At 39.4% G+C, this 17,704-nt stretch overlaps 1 protein-coding gene across 1 annotated transcript; it reads left to right on the top strand.

The window, feature by feature from the left end:
* The first annotated feature begins 3,646 nt into the window (after window positions 1-3,646).
* On the top strand, window positions 3,647-16,205 carry LOC143039571 (uncharacterized). The gene is made up of 2 exons (XM_076209797.1): window positions 3,647-3,784; window positions 9,387-16,205. The coding sequence occupies exon 2, from the start codon at window positions 9,652-9,654 to the stop codon at window positions 16,144-16,146; it is 6,495 nt and encodes a 2,164-aa protein (XP_076065912.1). The 5' UTR covers window positions 3,647-3,784; window positions 9,387-9,651; the 3' UTR covers window positions 16,147-16,205.
* The last annotated feature ends 1,499 nt before the right edge of the window (window positions 16,206-17,704 follow it).

Below are 17,704 nucleotides of genomic sequence, written 5' to 3'. Positions count from 1 at the left end.
GTAAGCGCAAAAACCATTCACGAGTTTAAAAGCAAACTAGACACTGAGAGATACAATGGCGGGACAACACGAACATAGCTCCCCTTCCCGCAAAATACAACTAGGTAAATATAACTCCTTCTTAATCAATACTCAATGTCACATAGATATGGTACAAGTAATGCGTAGTTTAATCCATAGAAAATATTGACTTGGGGTATGTATGTAACGCCTCCCCACTGTACACATATGTCCGTCCTCGGTAGCGATTCTGAGTGGGGGGAGGGCCATGGTCCCCCCCCCCCGGTTTTTCAGCTGGCCCCCAGGTTGCACCCCCTGTCACAACTTTGGGTTGTGGCACACGGCTCGCTATTTCTCCCCTTTTCTTACGTCTGCTCTCAAACTACAGTTACCAGATACTTTCGCTCAAGGGCCTAGCCGACCGACGCAAGCTCCACAGGTTTCCGTCTCCTTTTCAGCCCTTTTCGACTATCAATTCCCTCTACTCTTGGGAATCACCGGAACTCTTAAGGCCTCAAACAAGTACTTCTTGACCCTGTTTTTCCTTCTCCTTATCCTCATGAACTATTGTGCCAATTTGGCAATCAATTACAGTGCCTTAACGAATTTGAGAGAGACTTCTAATTACTCAGGAAAACCTCACTCCCTTCAATTCCAAGCGTCTGCATATGCCTGCGAGCAAAGACGATTGATATTAAGTGTGGGATTCCACAATTTCTCAAGTTTACTGTTTCTTATTGCAGTTGTAAGTGGCTAGTTTATGAATAGAATTAGAATATTCATTCAAGTATTACCGTTCGAATCAGGTCTAACGGTTATAACCCCCCCTGCGCGCTTGTCATTTATTGTTTAGGTTAGTTTTAATTAGACAGTTAGGATCATATCTTCTACTCCCGTGAGTAGTGACTACCCTCAAGGGAAAATTAGAACTGTTTTAACTTCCACATAAACATTGCACTGCGCTCCCTTCAAAACTCGTGATTGGAAGCGGAGAAGTAACGGCAACGGTGTATGCCATACAGTATGGGCAGGCCGTTGACCGGTCAGAGTTTGACCGGCAATCTAGCGTGGGTCTACACAGAGTGAGGTGGGACACATGTGTCCTCGGAAGGTCCAAATGTGCATCATTCTCTCGTAGAGTGGTCACTGCGAATTCCACTCATTAATACGAACTGTTTAATCCCCGTCAACCATACACGGCTGATTAACTATAAGTGACTAATGCCCGGAGAACTCGTGAATATCAGTGCCGCTGTGACCAGGAACGTGGCGGCGAAGTGTGTCGTCTTCGGAGTCTATCCCAGCATTTACTGACGCAGTATCGCCCCTTCGGGATATCCTGACCGGAAAAGAACTGGCATGGTTACGGAGAGACGCCTGCGGTACCGATCTCACCCCCGCCGTGAAGTGTCGCCCCACAAAGAGACAGTCAGTTCCCGCCGAGCTCAACCACAAAGGGACAGTCAGTTCCCGCCGAGCTCAACCACAAAGAGACAGACAGTTCCCGCCGAGCTCATCCACAAAGGCCCCCACACTCCAGACGCGGACCCGCGCCCATTTGAAGATATCCCCGCAACCTGCAGAAGATGCTAAGAGACGTAAAGAAAATGTCGACCTAGTGGTAAAGTATTAGTTAGAGGTCATAGGCTTGCGCAGGGGTAGGCAGGTTACATAAGTGAAATTAGTTTATCTGTTAGAATATCATACTAAGCGTTGAACCGAATGGTTACAGTGTTTGATTATAGAAAAATTGACCAATAAAACTCACAATAGGATGATCTGTTTGATTAGCCTAGGACGGTCTACTTAATGAGTTGTCCCATCCCCCTTTGAGTTATATACACGCGCGCCGAGAAGGGAGATCGCGTGGTCCCGGTCGGTGCTACAAATCTCCTGGACTTCGGCTTCCCACTGCGGCTATCCTCCCCTTTTCATCACTCACTAAAGGTAGGTATTTCCCACGTCCCCACAACCACCACCTTCTCCTTCCACTGTCCAGGAATTTGTGACACCCCCCCGGTTTTTTTTTGTATATATATATATATATATGTGTATTGGTAAATACTACTGAGGTACCGACCGCGTCACGTCCCTTTTCCCTCGACTTTTTTTTTTTTTTTTTTAATCAGATTATATGATATATACGGACTGAAGTTTGCCAAAATCTTGACCTTGGATTACCAGACAAGAATAAGCTACAAATACAGAAGTAGTCGTGGGGATAAGTATTGAATGCTCTCGATGGCGCGAGGGAAACGAGATTACGTCGCTAAACCTTCGGCCACCTTTTAAGAATCGTTCTATTTCTGTACATAATAATCAATGATTTGGTTCTAACCCATATCTAACCTAGTAAACTTGTAACATACGGGGGTATGTGTTACTTGGGGCAAGGTGACATGGGGAGAGTGATCCGCGGTTTCGCTTGAACCCTTTATTCTGATGAGATACTTGTGCGTCGACCTAAAGACGGATGTGGCGTCGTTCCGAAGTGGAGGACCGACCGGGAAGGCCTAATGACGCGCTACAAGTGCAGAGGAGAGACTGACTGACTGAATGAATCGGCCTGCCCGTTCGGGGCTGGCAGTATATACACAAGGGACCCTCCTGACGCCAGACCAGACGCTGCCTAATTGCGCTGACCCTTTCTAGCCTTTCCGACCATTGAGTCACATCAACTACCCCAAAACTCTACAGTGCGTAAACTTGCACTTACAAGCATGCTTGTGGGGTACACGTACACCACACACACACGCACACCAATTTATCGTTGGGAGAAGGCAACTCTCGGCTACAATCTCTTTCACTTACAACGCTTTTGGTTGGTTTCTACATCCGGACACGCATGATTCTTGGCGACCACTACGTTCCTAGCCCCACGTGTAATTGTGTAGTCTTTGTGGTTCTGCTTAACTCCCTATCATCTGCCAATGGGCGGACTCGTAGTTGAATCCTTCCCCACGCGTTATACCCGTCGGGCGTCTATGATTGTGCTTTCATCCTTGTTGGAGTCCCCATCTACCACTTCGTAATTTAAGCTAAAGTTCCGCTATCTCGTTTTGTGGTGGAATATTCATGTGATCTAAAACTCTAAAAAGGCTTTTCTATTAGAGTCCTGAACTGGAGGGTGGGATTTTTTTTTCCTTCACCAAAATTTAAGGTTCTTAATTTATTCATACGTACGCAAATGTCCTTATAACGTAATGGAGGGGTGGAGTGAGAGTTTAAATTTCCCAAAGTCCTACCCGCGATTAGATGCGTATACTTAAAAAAAAGAAGAAAAAAAAAACAGACAAATGATACTCAATTAAATCCCCGACCTTACACAGTTCATGAGTTAAACACGAGTGACTCAGCAGGTCAATTCTGACTAGAACTGCGATCAGTGAAAGATGGAAACATCCATCATTCAGCGTCCCTTCAAATTTCATGCGAGGCCTCCTGGCCCTACTCCACTTTTCTGCGTGTGTCGAGAGAAAATTCTCTCAAATGAACATTATCAAATATATAGCCTACGAACAAACAAACTGTATGTGTCAACTGTTGCAAACCACCCACCATAGATAAACAAACAATTGCTCGAAGGGGAGGGGCAAGCTATCAGTGGTAGCTGTCGATATCACTCATAAAATATAAGATAGTCGAGCAGCGCTGTCGCCATTTCAGTAAAAGAGAAGCAGCTAGATGGTAAAAGTAACAACTGTGTACCGTAAAGATAACTAGGCTCATAGTAATGAAGAACAAGGGCCTTAGTGCCTTTCTCCTTTATTTAATACATTTCTAGGTGAGTTGTATACAGTACTTCATTCGTCATCTTTAACATTAATTGTAATTCTCTATAGACCTCGAGATAATTTCCCCTATTTTTTGATGGGTATTGAGAGTCAAGATATTTTCGAATGACAAAACCAAAGCACTGGTCACAAAATCATTATTTTCGCCAAATATTGCGATTTTAAAAATCTGAGAGACGTCATTGCTTATAATATTCTAGACTTCCCTAAGGACAATTCAACAATGTCTAATATTCATATTGGTTTAATTTATCGTAGTTTGTCATTCAGATTATCAATATATAACGTATAAGTAAAATATTCTTTTTAGAAGTGCACACCTACGCGGTATAGCATATTAGAATTTTGAATATTGATTTTGTAAATTATAGTACATCAATGCAATAAGTATTTTTCTTGGCAAAAATAAGCATCAGAAAATGCTGCTAAAACCTATACAGACACTAGTGCTGGGCAAATACCGCTAATTTCAATACCGGAATTACCGGTAAACAACAATGCCGTTACCGGAATTACCGGTAATTTACCGGTAAAAGACTCGTGAGGTAGTAGTGACGTCCCAAGTTCGAGTCGCCTTTATGACTTAAATCTAAACAAATTTCATCCTACTATGGTGTGTAGTCACAAGTTTTGTAACGTCACTATAAAAATCCTGCGCTCCGAGTCGTTACTCCAACTCTCGTGGGCGGGGAGTAGGGAGGGGGTGCGTGTAAGGTCACAGCATTACCTCCTCTCCCTCAGTGCATAGGCCTACGCACCAATCCCCCCCCTCCCCCTCTCACACTCCACTTCCGTCTCTATGTAAGTGCAATTTCATACAAAGAATATATTTTTCACATAGAAACACAATTTCATAAAAGAAAAATAATTACATGCATCATTTTTACACATTACACAAAAATTCATTTCCAAAATCACCCATTTTTCATTTAGTCAGGACAAAGTTTTTTTGTACAATTGAGGTTTTAAAGGTTTTGTGCGAGATGAATTGACATATGTAGGTCATTTTCCTAATTTTTTTTTTACCAAGTTCCTCTTATATTAGGCTCAGGAACACAATCTCAACCCTTTGAATTTCTGTCAAAGTTTTTTTTCAATTGTTCATAGTTGTCATTTTTTATATTGGAATTACGTTAATTTTGTATTAGCAGGACTCTACGATCCCTATATTTATATTATAGTACCTTTAAATGGACAAAAAACACACGCATATATTTTATTTTGATTTTTTATTCTGTGTATCCATTTGGATACCGGAATCGCCAGCGCGCGCCACCTCCACAAATCTAGGGTAAGGCTCGCAAATATTAGTTACTTAAGACTACGCGAATAATAATTACATGCGTATCACTAACAAAATATGATTTTTGAATAACACGTTACCTTGCGTCGTAGAGGCCACTTCAATGGGCACAGTGTTAATCCACCAGAATCTTTGATCGTCTCTGCCCGCTTATTCTTGTCTCTGCTTTCCGTGAGTCTGTTGTGGTATACTGTACTGGAATTCTGGAATTCAAGAAAAGACCACCTCGCCTGCGCGGGATCGGGTTTTGTGGGAGGGGAAGAACGTCTGTTAGAAAATGAAATGATAGTAGTGTATAAAAGAGGGCTATTGCCACCGGGCGAATCGCGAGCAATTAGGGGCTAGATTGTTGTCATGGCATAGGAGGACTTGACCAGGAGCTTGGAGGGAAGCGGCCGACGCCGGAGGTTAGGAGATTGGGATTACCAACGGGGTTAGGATCACCAACGAAAGTTTAGAAAATGGTAGGAGGCGTAGTAGTAGAGAAAGGTGGAAAAACGGAAAAATCTTTAGTGGGAGGTAAACTGAAATGAGAAGATGTAGTAGAAGAGAAAGTTAGAAAGGAAGCGAATTTTAGTCGAAGAAAAAGTAAGTGGTTATGTTTGTGCGTGATTTGTGGCTCTGTTCGTGAGAGGTGTATGTGTGTATCTTACGAGAAGTGAGTTGATTTCACTTTCCGCGTGTAGAGGGCGAACCTGATAAGCCACAGGTGGGGCGAGCGACCCCTGATTATCCCCAGGTTTTGGGTTTGAATTCCTTTTAGAGTTGATCAAGGGGCGGAGCGAGGGGGGGCAGACGGGCGGTGTACACCCGCCTGCCGACGTCAACGAGAGATCAGTGACCAGAACGGGAGCGGCAAGGAGATAACTCCCCGCCGCCATCGCTGGCGAGGGCGAACCTGATAAGCCACAGGTGGGGCGAGCGACCCCTGATTATCCCCAGGTTTTGGGTTTGAATTCCTTTTAGAGTTGATCAAGGGGCGGAGCGAGGGGGGGCAGACGGGCGGTGTACACCCGCCTGCCGACGACAATCCGAGCTCAGTGACCAGAACGGGAGCGGCAAGGAGATAACTCCCCGCCGCCACCGCTGGCGAGGGCGAACCTGATGAGCCACAGGTGGGGCGAGCGTTGTCTGTTTATCCCCAGACTGGGTTTGGAATTCAGAAGAGTAGATTCAGTGGCGATGCGAGGGAGGGGCAGACGGGCGGGTGTTGTATGGTCTCTTTCCTTCCAATCACGACTCTGAAAACAGAGAATTACGCGATTGGGAATTGTGTGTAAATGGCGGAAGTGTAAACTCGCTCACCAGCGTCAGCGAGAGGCCAGCGTTTGGTTGCGGGCCGGTCGGACAGAAAGGTGTCCCAAGTCTCTCCGTCAACCAGCCCGCGGTCAGATTGGGCGTACTGAGAGAGACGATTGGGCCTCTGCTTTGCTAGCGAGAAAGTGTGCATGTGCCTCTTTTCTTCCAAGCACTACTCTGAAAACAGAGATTTACGTGACTTGGGAAATGTGTGTGTGTATTTGTATTGGTGTAAACCCGCCTGCCGACGTCAACGAGAGGTCGGCCATGCCAGACCGGCGGCAGCTAGGAGATATATATCTCCCAGCCACCACCGGCAGGCGCTGATACTTGGAGCGTGTAGAGAGATCTGGTCGAAGAGACGTCCGACCTCTAGGAGCGGTGTGTTGAATCTGTATACTGTATTCCCTGCCCCAACCCATAGCTTATATATATATCCTTGTCAGTCATCACTCGTGCGAGTCTGATAAGTGTATTTGTGAACTTGTTTGTGATTAACTCCAATACAAGTACAGTACAAATAGATTGTAACATGCAGATGGTGTCTTTCATGAGCAACTGCGTACATTTATGTAAATATGCATATATTAATAAACATTAAATATAAAGTTAAATATGAAGATCTGGTAAGTGTGGAAACAGTGTCTCTCCAATCTCCCCGTTCTGTGAGCTTTCATGTCCGTTCTACAAACTTTACAACGTGCCTTATTTCCATCCTCTTTCACTTCCGCTAACCATTTTTTAAACAGGGGATCCTTTAACCAGGCAGACTGAAAAGTTTTCGAGTAGTTTGACCACCTCTTCATTTCTAGATCACATAGGCTGACTAATCGAATACGTACATTTTGCACTGAACCTCTGCGGGCCGAGATGCGAACAAAACGATCTAGCACGTCTGTTAATTTTCATATTCGAATACGTACATTTCGTACTGTGCATCTGTGGGCCGAGAAGGGAGCAGGACGATCTAGCACGTTGAATACGTTCCTGTTAATTTTCATCCTACGTAGGGGCCGTCAGTACTGTCACTCAGTACCACCAAGCCGAAACGTGCTTACCGCTCTCTGAGTATTATGGGATAGCTTATCGGTTAACGGAGCCTAAACGGTAGCAGATTTTTTGCTGGTAAGCTACCGTCAAGGTTGTTACCGATAAAACCCGTAACTACCGGTAGCTGCCCACCACTACCGTCACTCAGTACCACCAAGCCGAGACGTGCTTACCGCTCCACGAGTGTTTGGTATAGCTTATCGGTTAACGGAACCTTAACGGTAGCAGAATTATTGCCGGTAAGCTATTGTCAAGGCTGTTACCAATAGAACCGGTAACTTTACCGGTAGCTGCCCACCACTAATAGACACGAATGAAGTCGCTTCGACTCCTTTAGACGCCACGGGAATGGAGGTGATGAGAGAGGAAAATGGAAGATATATAAGAAATGAGGTACAAATAGTTTTGAAAATTATGAAAGCTGGCAAGGCACCTTGGTTGGATGGGTGCCATACAAAGTGTCTAAAGAAAGGGAGGTACTGTAAGCGTGGACTAGCTAGGTTGTTTAATGTGTCTAAGGAAGGGGAGAGTGCCAGAGGACTGGAGGAGTGAATGTACAGTTGTGTATAGAGATGTATCTCAAAAGTATGGTACGGGATGGTTTGGACACATGGAAAGAATGAGTGAAGAAAGATTAGTAAAAGAGGTGTGGAAGGCAGGGGTGGATAAAGTGAACTTGAGGGGATGATAGAGGATAAGATAGATGGAAAAGGTGGAAGGGGTTTTGAGCAATAGGGGGCCGTGTCGAGGAAGAAAGGGAGGAGGCAGGGGATAGGGGTGAGTGAAGAATCACTACAGATGTATGGATGATACTTTGATACAGCCTGAAGGGATTTTCTCCCCATCTTCTCTCCCTTTTATGTCAGTCAAACAAAGTAGTGGTTGTGTGTGGATAATATTTTGGTGCAGTACAAAGGGATTTCTCCCTGTCTTCTCTATTTTCTGCATGAGGGGACATAGAGGTGGGGTCACCGATTATATAAGTGAAGTGGCCTTGATGTGGATGTACTGTGTCTTGCTGCATTGCCTCTGACCTGGGCAGTGAGCAGGAGACAGAGATGGCCCTTCATCCAGGAGGAGCAAAGATGAGAGTGGAATGGGTGGAAGTGGGTGCATGCCTTTAAATTGGCTATCTCCCTTGTAAGGAGGAAGAAGCCTTTGATTTATAGATAAATTGATTGCCAATAGTCAGTACAGTGGGAGTGGGAGGGGGATGGGGGGTTAGGGAGTGGTTATGTATTTACCTAGTTGTATTTTATGGGAAGGGGAGTTATGCTCGTGGTGTTCCGTCTTCATATCTCATTTTATCTAAACTGTTTTTAAATTTGTGTATTGTTTTTGCACACACCACTTTCTCATCTAACTTGTTCTAAATGTCTATTGCTCTGTGAGGAAAGCTGGTCTTTTTCAGATCTCTTCTATTATTGTCTTTCTTGATTTTCTTTCCATGTCCTCTTGTATTTCTACTGTAGATGATATTGTGACACAGCCTGTAGGGATATCTCCCCATCTTCAATGTTACTGTATGAGGGAATGGAGAGGGAGGTCACCAATTAAAGGAAGTGGCTTTGATGAGAGGGAGGGAGGGGTGGTGAATGGGGGTGGAATGTTTTGACTTTGGCTACCTCCCTTGTAAGGGAGAAAAAGCCCTTGCTCTATGTATATAGGTATGGCCATCAGAACTTCATTACTTTTCAAGATTCTGTATGGATGGTGATTTTCACTTGCTTTGCTCTTCAGGATAGATAAAGAATTTAGTTTTTAATTCCAGTTATTATATGACAAAATGTATTCTTAGAAACCTACTCTATATTGTTCTCATTTTTTTATGTAGAGTAGATTATCATAAGAAATAAAAGTTTACTACTCTTGTGTCATATTTGTGTTCTGGATTCTAAATAATCCTATGTATTTTAATAAATTCAGTTATCCTTTTACAGATTGAGGAAAGACATACAATCTACACAATTATCAGTGGTAGATGACTGTATGAATCCATTTTTCTTTTTCAACTGATAAGATTAGAAGTTGAATGAAAGATCACAGTACTTTGACATCAGTTGTATACAGAAGTTTAAATGAAGATGGAATTGAAAATAAAACCACAGGCTATAACTGTAAAATAAGAATATAACTTTCAGAAGTTTATGGCTAAATATGAAAAATATGTGCAACAATTGATGTGAGGTTTAGGTGATCGAGACTATGGCGTCTCAGGTACCAGCATATTCTGGATACTTTCATGTAGAGGATAAGAATGTGTTCAAATTGTTTGGTGCAATACAAAAGACAGGCCCAGTTGCCAGAGCTCTGGGAAGTATTGTTGGACTACTGAACAAGTGTGAGTCTGTTCCAGTGAAGCAGTATTGTAAGGAGACCCTTAAATATAATAGTAAGGCCTACAAAAGTGTGTTCAATGAAGATGACAGGAATTTGCTGGAAAATGGTGTTCCTTGGGAAGAGATGGATATCACTCTTTTATACAAGTTGCTCCAACAAATATGTGGACTTGCACCTAAAGGGAATGTCAAGTGGACTTCAGATACAGATGATCAAGACTGTTTAGAATATTCTTTAACTAAACTTAAGGATGTACGGAATCAGGTTTGTCATGATCTTGTATCACTTTCAGATGCTGAGGTAAAAAGTTTCTTCACTGATATAATAAAATTTTTGGAAAATGTGTTTGTAAAAGTAGGTGAAAAGTTAGGGAAGGACATGAGCCTTGCAAGTGGAGCAGCGACAAAGGAAATTTGGAGTATTTTCAGATCTCCATTGCCCATTAGCAGTATTCAGGAGTATCAACTAAGTCTTGAAGAAACCCAGAAGGCTTTGAGAAAGGTGATCCTTTCAGAGGGTCAGAAAGAACTTTTTGAATTGTATGAAGGTGCTTGGGTCATATCTCCCATCCCATGGTCTAATGAAAGTGTTTTCAAAGAAATAGAAATTAATAAAGTGTACACATCTTTACAATTAGAAGCATCCAATACAGTAGAGAAGCTTCTTGTTTTACAGGATAGTCATGGCTCCATGCCACGTATTATATGCATAAATGGAGTTACTGGTGCTGGTAAAACTTCTTTATGTAGTTATCTTTTGTATAGTTGGTGTCAAGATCCTATGGCAATTGAGGGTATGCAAGATGTTGACTTTCTGTACTTGATACAGTGTCGCTATAGTGGGGATATATCACTGGTCAATTATATTAGAAATGAGTTTATGCCAGATGCCTGTAGCAAACTAAAGTATAATGATATTTCACCTGTACTAAAGAAATGCAGAAATCTTTTCATATTTGATGGCTTTGATGAGGCTGATCCAAAGATGCAGCAACTTTTTCGAGAAGCCCTGAATTGGCCATCACAAACCCGAGTGATTGTTACAAGTCGGCCAGAATTCATGAAGGATGCCATGGAACTTATAGAAATAAATACCAGATGCAGCACATCTCTTACCATCAATATATATGGCTTTGAGGAAGCAAAAAAGAAGGAATACATTCTCAAGCTATTTAGTAACTTGGTTATTGATGTTTCTGAAAGGACATGTAAGATGAATGCTTTCCTAACATACTTGGATAATATTGAAGAAGCTATTCAGAGTAGTTTACATTTACCTCTGACCCTGTCCTTAATTGTGCTTCTTTGGCTTGAGGACGAGTCTAAGGTCCATAATATTCATACAATCACCAGTTTGTATGTGGAACTTGTTAGACTGAATCTTTGTAGGCTTGCAAAAAGATTGCAACATGGTTGTAGCAAGCATTTTGATGAGATTTTGAATGATTGCTATAATAAGTTTCTGAGTGAGCTTAGTAGGGAGGCATACATTCAACTCAGAAAGTTTCAATTTTGTATTGATGAGAAAGGGATAGAAAGAATTCAGAAAGCATGTTCACCAGATATAGATACAACTCAAGCTCTTTCCTCTCTTCTTCATTATGAAAAACCAGTTGTCCAAACAGCCAGAAGAAAAATTTGGGTTTTCCCTCACAAATCTTTCCAGGAAGTTTTAGCAGGTTACTTTGTTCATGAATGTTATAAGAGAAATATAGTTCCCCCAGGATTTGAGGCAACACTAAACATTATACCATTTTCTAATACACTCATCCATGCTATTGGGTTGATGCATTTACAAAAGCCTGAACCAGATTATGTGAACATGGAGAAGGTAGCTCATCTTCTAGATATCATTTATGATCAACGAAAGAATACAATGTATTCATTTGCCATAAGTGGACTTATACTGAGAGAAACAGAATGTAGTTTGTTTGGCAGAAAGATTGCCAAGAAACTAATTTCCAAACATAACATACCTAAAACGATTGGTTTGAACCTTGTACCTTTTGAACATCTGCACATTGTTCTTCAGAACATAGATGTTTCAGTTCTTAGTGAAATTTGTCTACAATACTCGACTGAGTCAAGAAACAGGTCCTACACAGAAATTATTTCAGCTTTAAAAATGAAGAATGTCATTTTGAATTTAACATGTTTTTTGCCCGGTGAAGATTTGGATCCAAAAGTTTTCAAGGAATTGATGGGATGCAATACTATTGATATTCACCAGTTACATAGTACAGATATAGCCAGGCAAATTGGTGAGATATGGGCTTCACAAATTGGAAACAAATCAGAAGCATCAATAGCAATCCATATAAAGAATTTAGAGATAAATATGAAAGTAAAGAAGGAAAAACAAATACCTCAAATTACACTTCTTTTTGAAGAAAATATATTTTTAAACTTCTTAACAGGTATTAAGAAAGCTGGCATATCTCTTCAAAAGGGATCTTTAGTATTAGAGGGTAATATCAATCAGACAGTTCTTAATACAATACTACAGCTTCCCCTCTCTCTTCCTGAGATCATATCACTAGATTCTCCATACATTGATGATGGATTTTTAATTTTTGCACAGAATGTTAAAGAGAGGCATTCATCTCTAAGAATAAGAGAAGTTCACATCACAGAGTGTGATTATATTTTTCACATGCAGGCATTGTTTGATGTAATTGGTTGTAATATAACTATGCATGTAAATCAAGGTGTTGAAATACCAATTCACTGCCTTGCACATAAGTGGGCAAAGAGGTTTATAAATCAATCAGACAATGGGAACACTGTGTACAATATTGAAATTAATCAAGATTATTTTACCCTTGATATTTCTGTCATTGTCTCAAATTTAAAGGAATACAGGATTATGTCACTAACTACTGATTTCCGTCATGGAGGTTATATACAGATTTTAGATAAATGTGCAAGTGATGTTGTAAGTGCAGTAGAAAAAGTAGGCTTTAGAAGAGGTGGGCAAATATATTGTAATTTGTCGTTCTTTTATGACTTTCATTACAATACTGAATTCATGAATATGATTGAAAAATTGGCACCAACTAATGGGAAAGATGTATTAGAGGGTAGAGTAACCTTGATGGCATATACATTCTTTAATGTAGGCATAGTATCATTGGTTGAATACTTAAATAGGAGAGGCTTTAAAATGAATAAGTTGCCATGGATAGAAATACAGAATTCAGAGCTTTTGCAAGTCATAACTGAAAATCTAGGTACAGTTATGAGACTTTATAAAGAATGCGGAATTACTTTAAAATTTAGTGATCAATCCCATGTATCCACTTCTGTAATCCAGCAGTTTTGTCACAGGTGGGTCTCAACCTTAGGCACAATCTATAAAGTAAGATTACACATAAGTTGTACTGGGCCTGGTTATTTGGATAGTATTCAGTTAAATATAGATGTTCAGACTTGGGATTCATTCCATTTTCTTATATTACAACAGAGACATCATGGTAAGAATCTGGTTTTAGTCATTACTGCCTTACTTGAAGATTTTAGGAAGGCTTCTGTACCTATGCATAAGGGCCAAATGACTCTTGGTGTTCTGGCAGTGAATGATGATCAGATTGAAGTAATTGCTGATTTATTATCTGTACTTTCTTTCTCAGTTGAGGAGGAGCCTGTTATTTTTAGAGGACCAGTTGTTACTGATGCTTTTAAAAGGATATGTACATATATAACTGAAAATGGTTCATCAGTCTATTTAGAAAGTATTACAATAGATTGGTTACAATATTTAGATAACCAGGTGCAGTTGATGAACATGGATTGGATAAGAGAGATGGATTTGATTCAGAAGTTGAAATTGGAACTATTTTACAGTGGTTCACATATAAACTTTCTCTCTTTGGTCCGGGATTGGACAGAGAGGCTACCCCATGTAAGTAGATGTGCCCTTAAACTTGTTTGTGAATGCAGCACTGAGGTCAGATCAATTACTTTCAATGTTCAGTTAGAGGAGAGAGTAGAGACACTAGAATTGGTTTCCATGGAAAATGAAGTTTCTACATTGTTCTTGTTTGAAGAATGTCCATATTTTCTTAAAGGCTTCCAGGAAGCTGGAGGGAATTTAGAGTTAAGCCAGATTGAAATTATCAACTCAGATTTGATGAAATTTGAAACTCAAGAATTTATAAGGTTTCTGTATAATGTGCCTCTCAAACTGTGCAGAGTGACTGAATTTACAAGGGCATTAATGGATATGTCTTTAATCTATTTAATGAAACAAGTAAAAGATAAAGACTCAGAGATAAAAATTACTGATTGCCTAGTACTTAACTCTAAGAGTTTACCACTAGTTTGTAAATATATGAGTAGTTTGAAAAATATGTTTGTCAAGGATGATATGGTGTTTGAGCTTCAGAGAAATGAAATGCCAGAAATATTGGATTTGGAGTTATTTGGAAATAAATGGCTTGAAAGTGGAGATATCCCTGCCAGTGTTAACTTAAATGTGACATGTTCCATAAATGACATTCAAATAGTTTGTTCTATGAAGGATGCTCCTCTTGTTCCAAAAATTACTTGGAGACAGAAATTAAGTAAAGATTGGACCACAGTTTTGGAAATTCTGATTCCATTTCTTAAAGGTATTCAGGCAGCAGGTGTTAAGATGGAAGATTGTTATTTAGTATTTGAGAAAATTGCTTTACTTGAATTCAGTCACAGTTTTAAAGAGAAACTTGAAAGCATTCCTGTTACATTTGAAAAGGTAATTCATATTCATGATGTAGTAGGAGATGCAGAATTGATATTGTTGGTAGATTTCCTTGCTTCCCAAGGCACCCAAGTTCAAATTACTGGAACACTTACACTTGTTACTGAAGATACTCTTTTGCTTTTTGTCAAAGATTATGAAAAACTACAAAGAATGTTTCCAGACCATATGCTAAAGCTTTGTGTAACAGGTATAAAACACATACAAGATGAAACATTTGATTTGCTTGTTTGTATGTGGTTAAGCCCTTTGGTGTCTCTAGGAGCTTCTGAAAATCTTGATGTCAAATTGACTTGCAGAGATCAAGAGTTATCTCTTGAATGTAGTATCCATAATAGAGGGAAAGTCCCAAAAATTCTATGGCTTGCAGACAGTAAGAGTTGTAATGTAATTGTTTGGGCAAAAATATTGGCTTCTTTCATTGACCATGTCAGACTTGCTGGCATTGGTGTTAATAATTTAGATTTTGGAAATATTGATATTGTGGCTCTTACACCTATGATATTAGATAAAGTTATAGATATCCTGTCCTTAGAAAATAAGTTAGCTATGAACTTGGGCAGAGTTAAGATCAGCAGAGAAGTCACAGACTTAATAAAGTCTGTGTCTGTGAAGGTGGATTGTTTTGTTGTGGATAATGATGTAGAGTTTGTTATGTTGACCAGGGACTTTGAAGAAATTTGCAAAACAGTTGTGGAATCAAAACTCGTATTGCATTTGAATATGGAAGAATTCTTAAGGAAACTACCAGTTTGTACATTTGGTGAAAAATGGGCTTCAAAATCTGAAGTGTTGACTGATGCCAAGGTTATCATAGAGTTGACTTGTAGAGATGAAGAAATTTCAGTAAACTGCTCATTTGGAAATAGTTTGACACCTGATATCCAGTGGAAAACAAACTTGGAAAATATTGAGATTATTGGGGAAGTGCTAAGATTATTTTTGGATGGCATACAAGGCTCAGGAGTAAAGAATGTGGTTCTTTCCATGTGCCACATAGACTACATGGATTTTGCTCATGAATTTGTTAATAATTTGTTGAAGAAAATTAAAGCTGATATCATATGTGAGTTTGAAATTATGAGTTTTAAAATTAATGAAGATAGTAAAAGTTTATGGATGTATATTGGGTATAAGAACTGCATGTTAAGGATAATTGATAATTATGAAATTAGTCGTGTTTGTCACATTACTCCTTTTATTGATGATTTTAAAAAATGGTTGAAATTCACTGGGGGTTCTAGGATATCAGTGCTTGTAACATTTGACTTTTTAGATGATGTTGAACCACTTATGAAACTAGGCCACACTTGGGTCAAAGATTTAATTTTTCCAAGCACTAACAAGCTTAAAGTCCACTTTTCATATGAAGAAGAAATGATAATGATGGCATTAGATATTCATGGTTCACAATCTGAAGATATACCAACGTTTGTGTGGAAGACATACCAGGGTAATGAAAAAGTATTGGCCCAAGTTGTTACCTATTTTCTGGAAGGGGTTGATAAACTTGGAGTTCCTACACAGGAAGGAGAGATAAGTAACAGTATAGATGTGATTGTCAACCTTTCTCAAGAGCTGAGGAATTTGATAAGAACCCTAAAGCTCCATATAGGAACTTAGCATATGTATCTTGAGGTATGTAAAATCATCAACACTGTTACTGATTACAAAGGATTACAAAGGCAAAGCATGCTGACAGGAGACCTTTTGATCCATATCTAGGTCGGATGCAAAAAAAAAAAAAAAAAAAAAAAAAAAAAAAATCATATTAATAATAAATTAAAACTATAACAATGTAAATAACAATTAAAATACATAAATAAATGCATTGGTATAGTTGAATAACAAACAAACAGGTAAATAGTAAATGATGATAAATTGACATATAACTAATAATAAATGAAAATCAGACAGACAAATTATAACAAAACAAAAACAAATAATATAACATAAATTATAATAATTACAGCATCTTACTTAGGTATTTATCTAAATGATTCTTAAAGCTTCGAACTGAACTACATTGCACTACCTGTGCAGGAAGTTTATTCCATTCATTAACTACACGGTTGGCAAAGTTGTTTCTACCTACTTCCAAATTGAATCTATTTCCGGACAGTTTTGAGACCATTGTTTCTTGTCTGATTCTCATTCAATGTGAAAAATTTTGTCACTTTTGATGTTGTCAATTCCCTTTAAAATCTTAAAGACCTGTATCAAGTCACCTCTGAGTCTACGCTTTTTTAGGGAAAAACAGATTCATGTGCTTAAGTCGATTTTCGTATGATTTGTTTTTGATATTTGGAATGAGTTTTGTGGCTCCGCCGTTGTACTTTTTCCAGTCTGTCACATGTCTTTAATGAGATTCGGTGACCATACGGAAACAGCATATTCCAAATGTTGGACGAACTAACGATTTATATAGCTTGTTAATGAGTGATGGACTTTTGAAATCAAAAGATCGCGCAATCAATCCCAGAATCTTATTTGCTTTCTCAGAGGCTGAAATACACTGCTTGGATGATTTGAGGTCGTTACTGATAATTACGCCGAGATCTTTTTCACTATCCACTTTTGTTAACGAATTTCCAACATAACTTGTAATCGTACTTGGCTGTTATTTTTACCTATGTGCATTACCTTGCATTTAACTTGTGTTAAATTTCATTAGCCACTTTTCCAGACCATTGCTGTAAATTTATCTAAATCTTCTTGAATATCTAATTGGTTTGAGTGATCATTTGCCACTCCGCACAGTTTTGTATCATCAGCAAATTTGGAAACGGTAGATTTTAGTCCATGGTCTATATTCATTTATATATACATATGAATAGAAGTGGCCCAAGAACGGAACCCTGAGGAACTCCACTTGCAACACTTTTCCATCCAGAAGTTTTTCCATTTAAAACAACTCTCTGTTTTCGACCTTTCAACCAATTACTAGTCCAACCTAATAGGCTACCACTTATTCCATGCAAAGCTAATTTAGTAAGAAGTCTTTCGTGTGGGACGGTATCAAAAGCTTTTGCAAAGTCTAGATATATTAAATCTATATTGTTTCTTTTGTCAAAATTCGAGACAACTGTGTTGTAGAATTCGAGTAAGTTAGTCACGCAAGAACGTTTCCGTCTGAAACCATGTTGGCTATCATTTATCAAACGGTTACATTCTAAATGAT

This window comes from Oratosquilla oratoria, chromosome 26 (genome assembly GCF_046742065.1).
Source record: "Oratosquilla oratoria isolate Oo_2021 chromosome 26, ASM4674206v1, whole genome shotgun sequence".
In the NCBI taxonomy this organism is placed as follows: Eukaryota; Metazoa; Arthropoda; class Malacostraca; order Stomatopoda; family Squillidae; genus Oratosquilla; species Oratosquilla oratoria.
Note: the sequence above shows the minus strand (reverse complement) of the source record. Positions and strands in the feature narration are given on the sequence as shown.

What these genes read in the sequence shown, in the direction of transcription:
- LOC143039571 (XM_076209797.1), top strand. Translation starts at nt 9,652, where the DNA reads ATGGCGTCTCAGGTACCAGCATATTCTGGATACTTTCATGTAGAGGAT.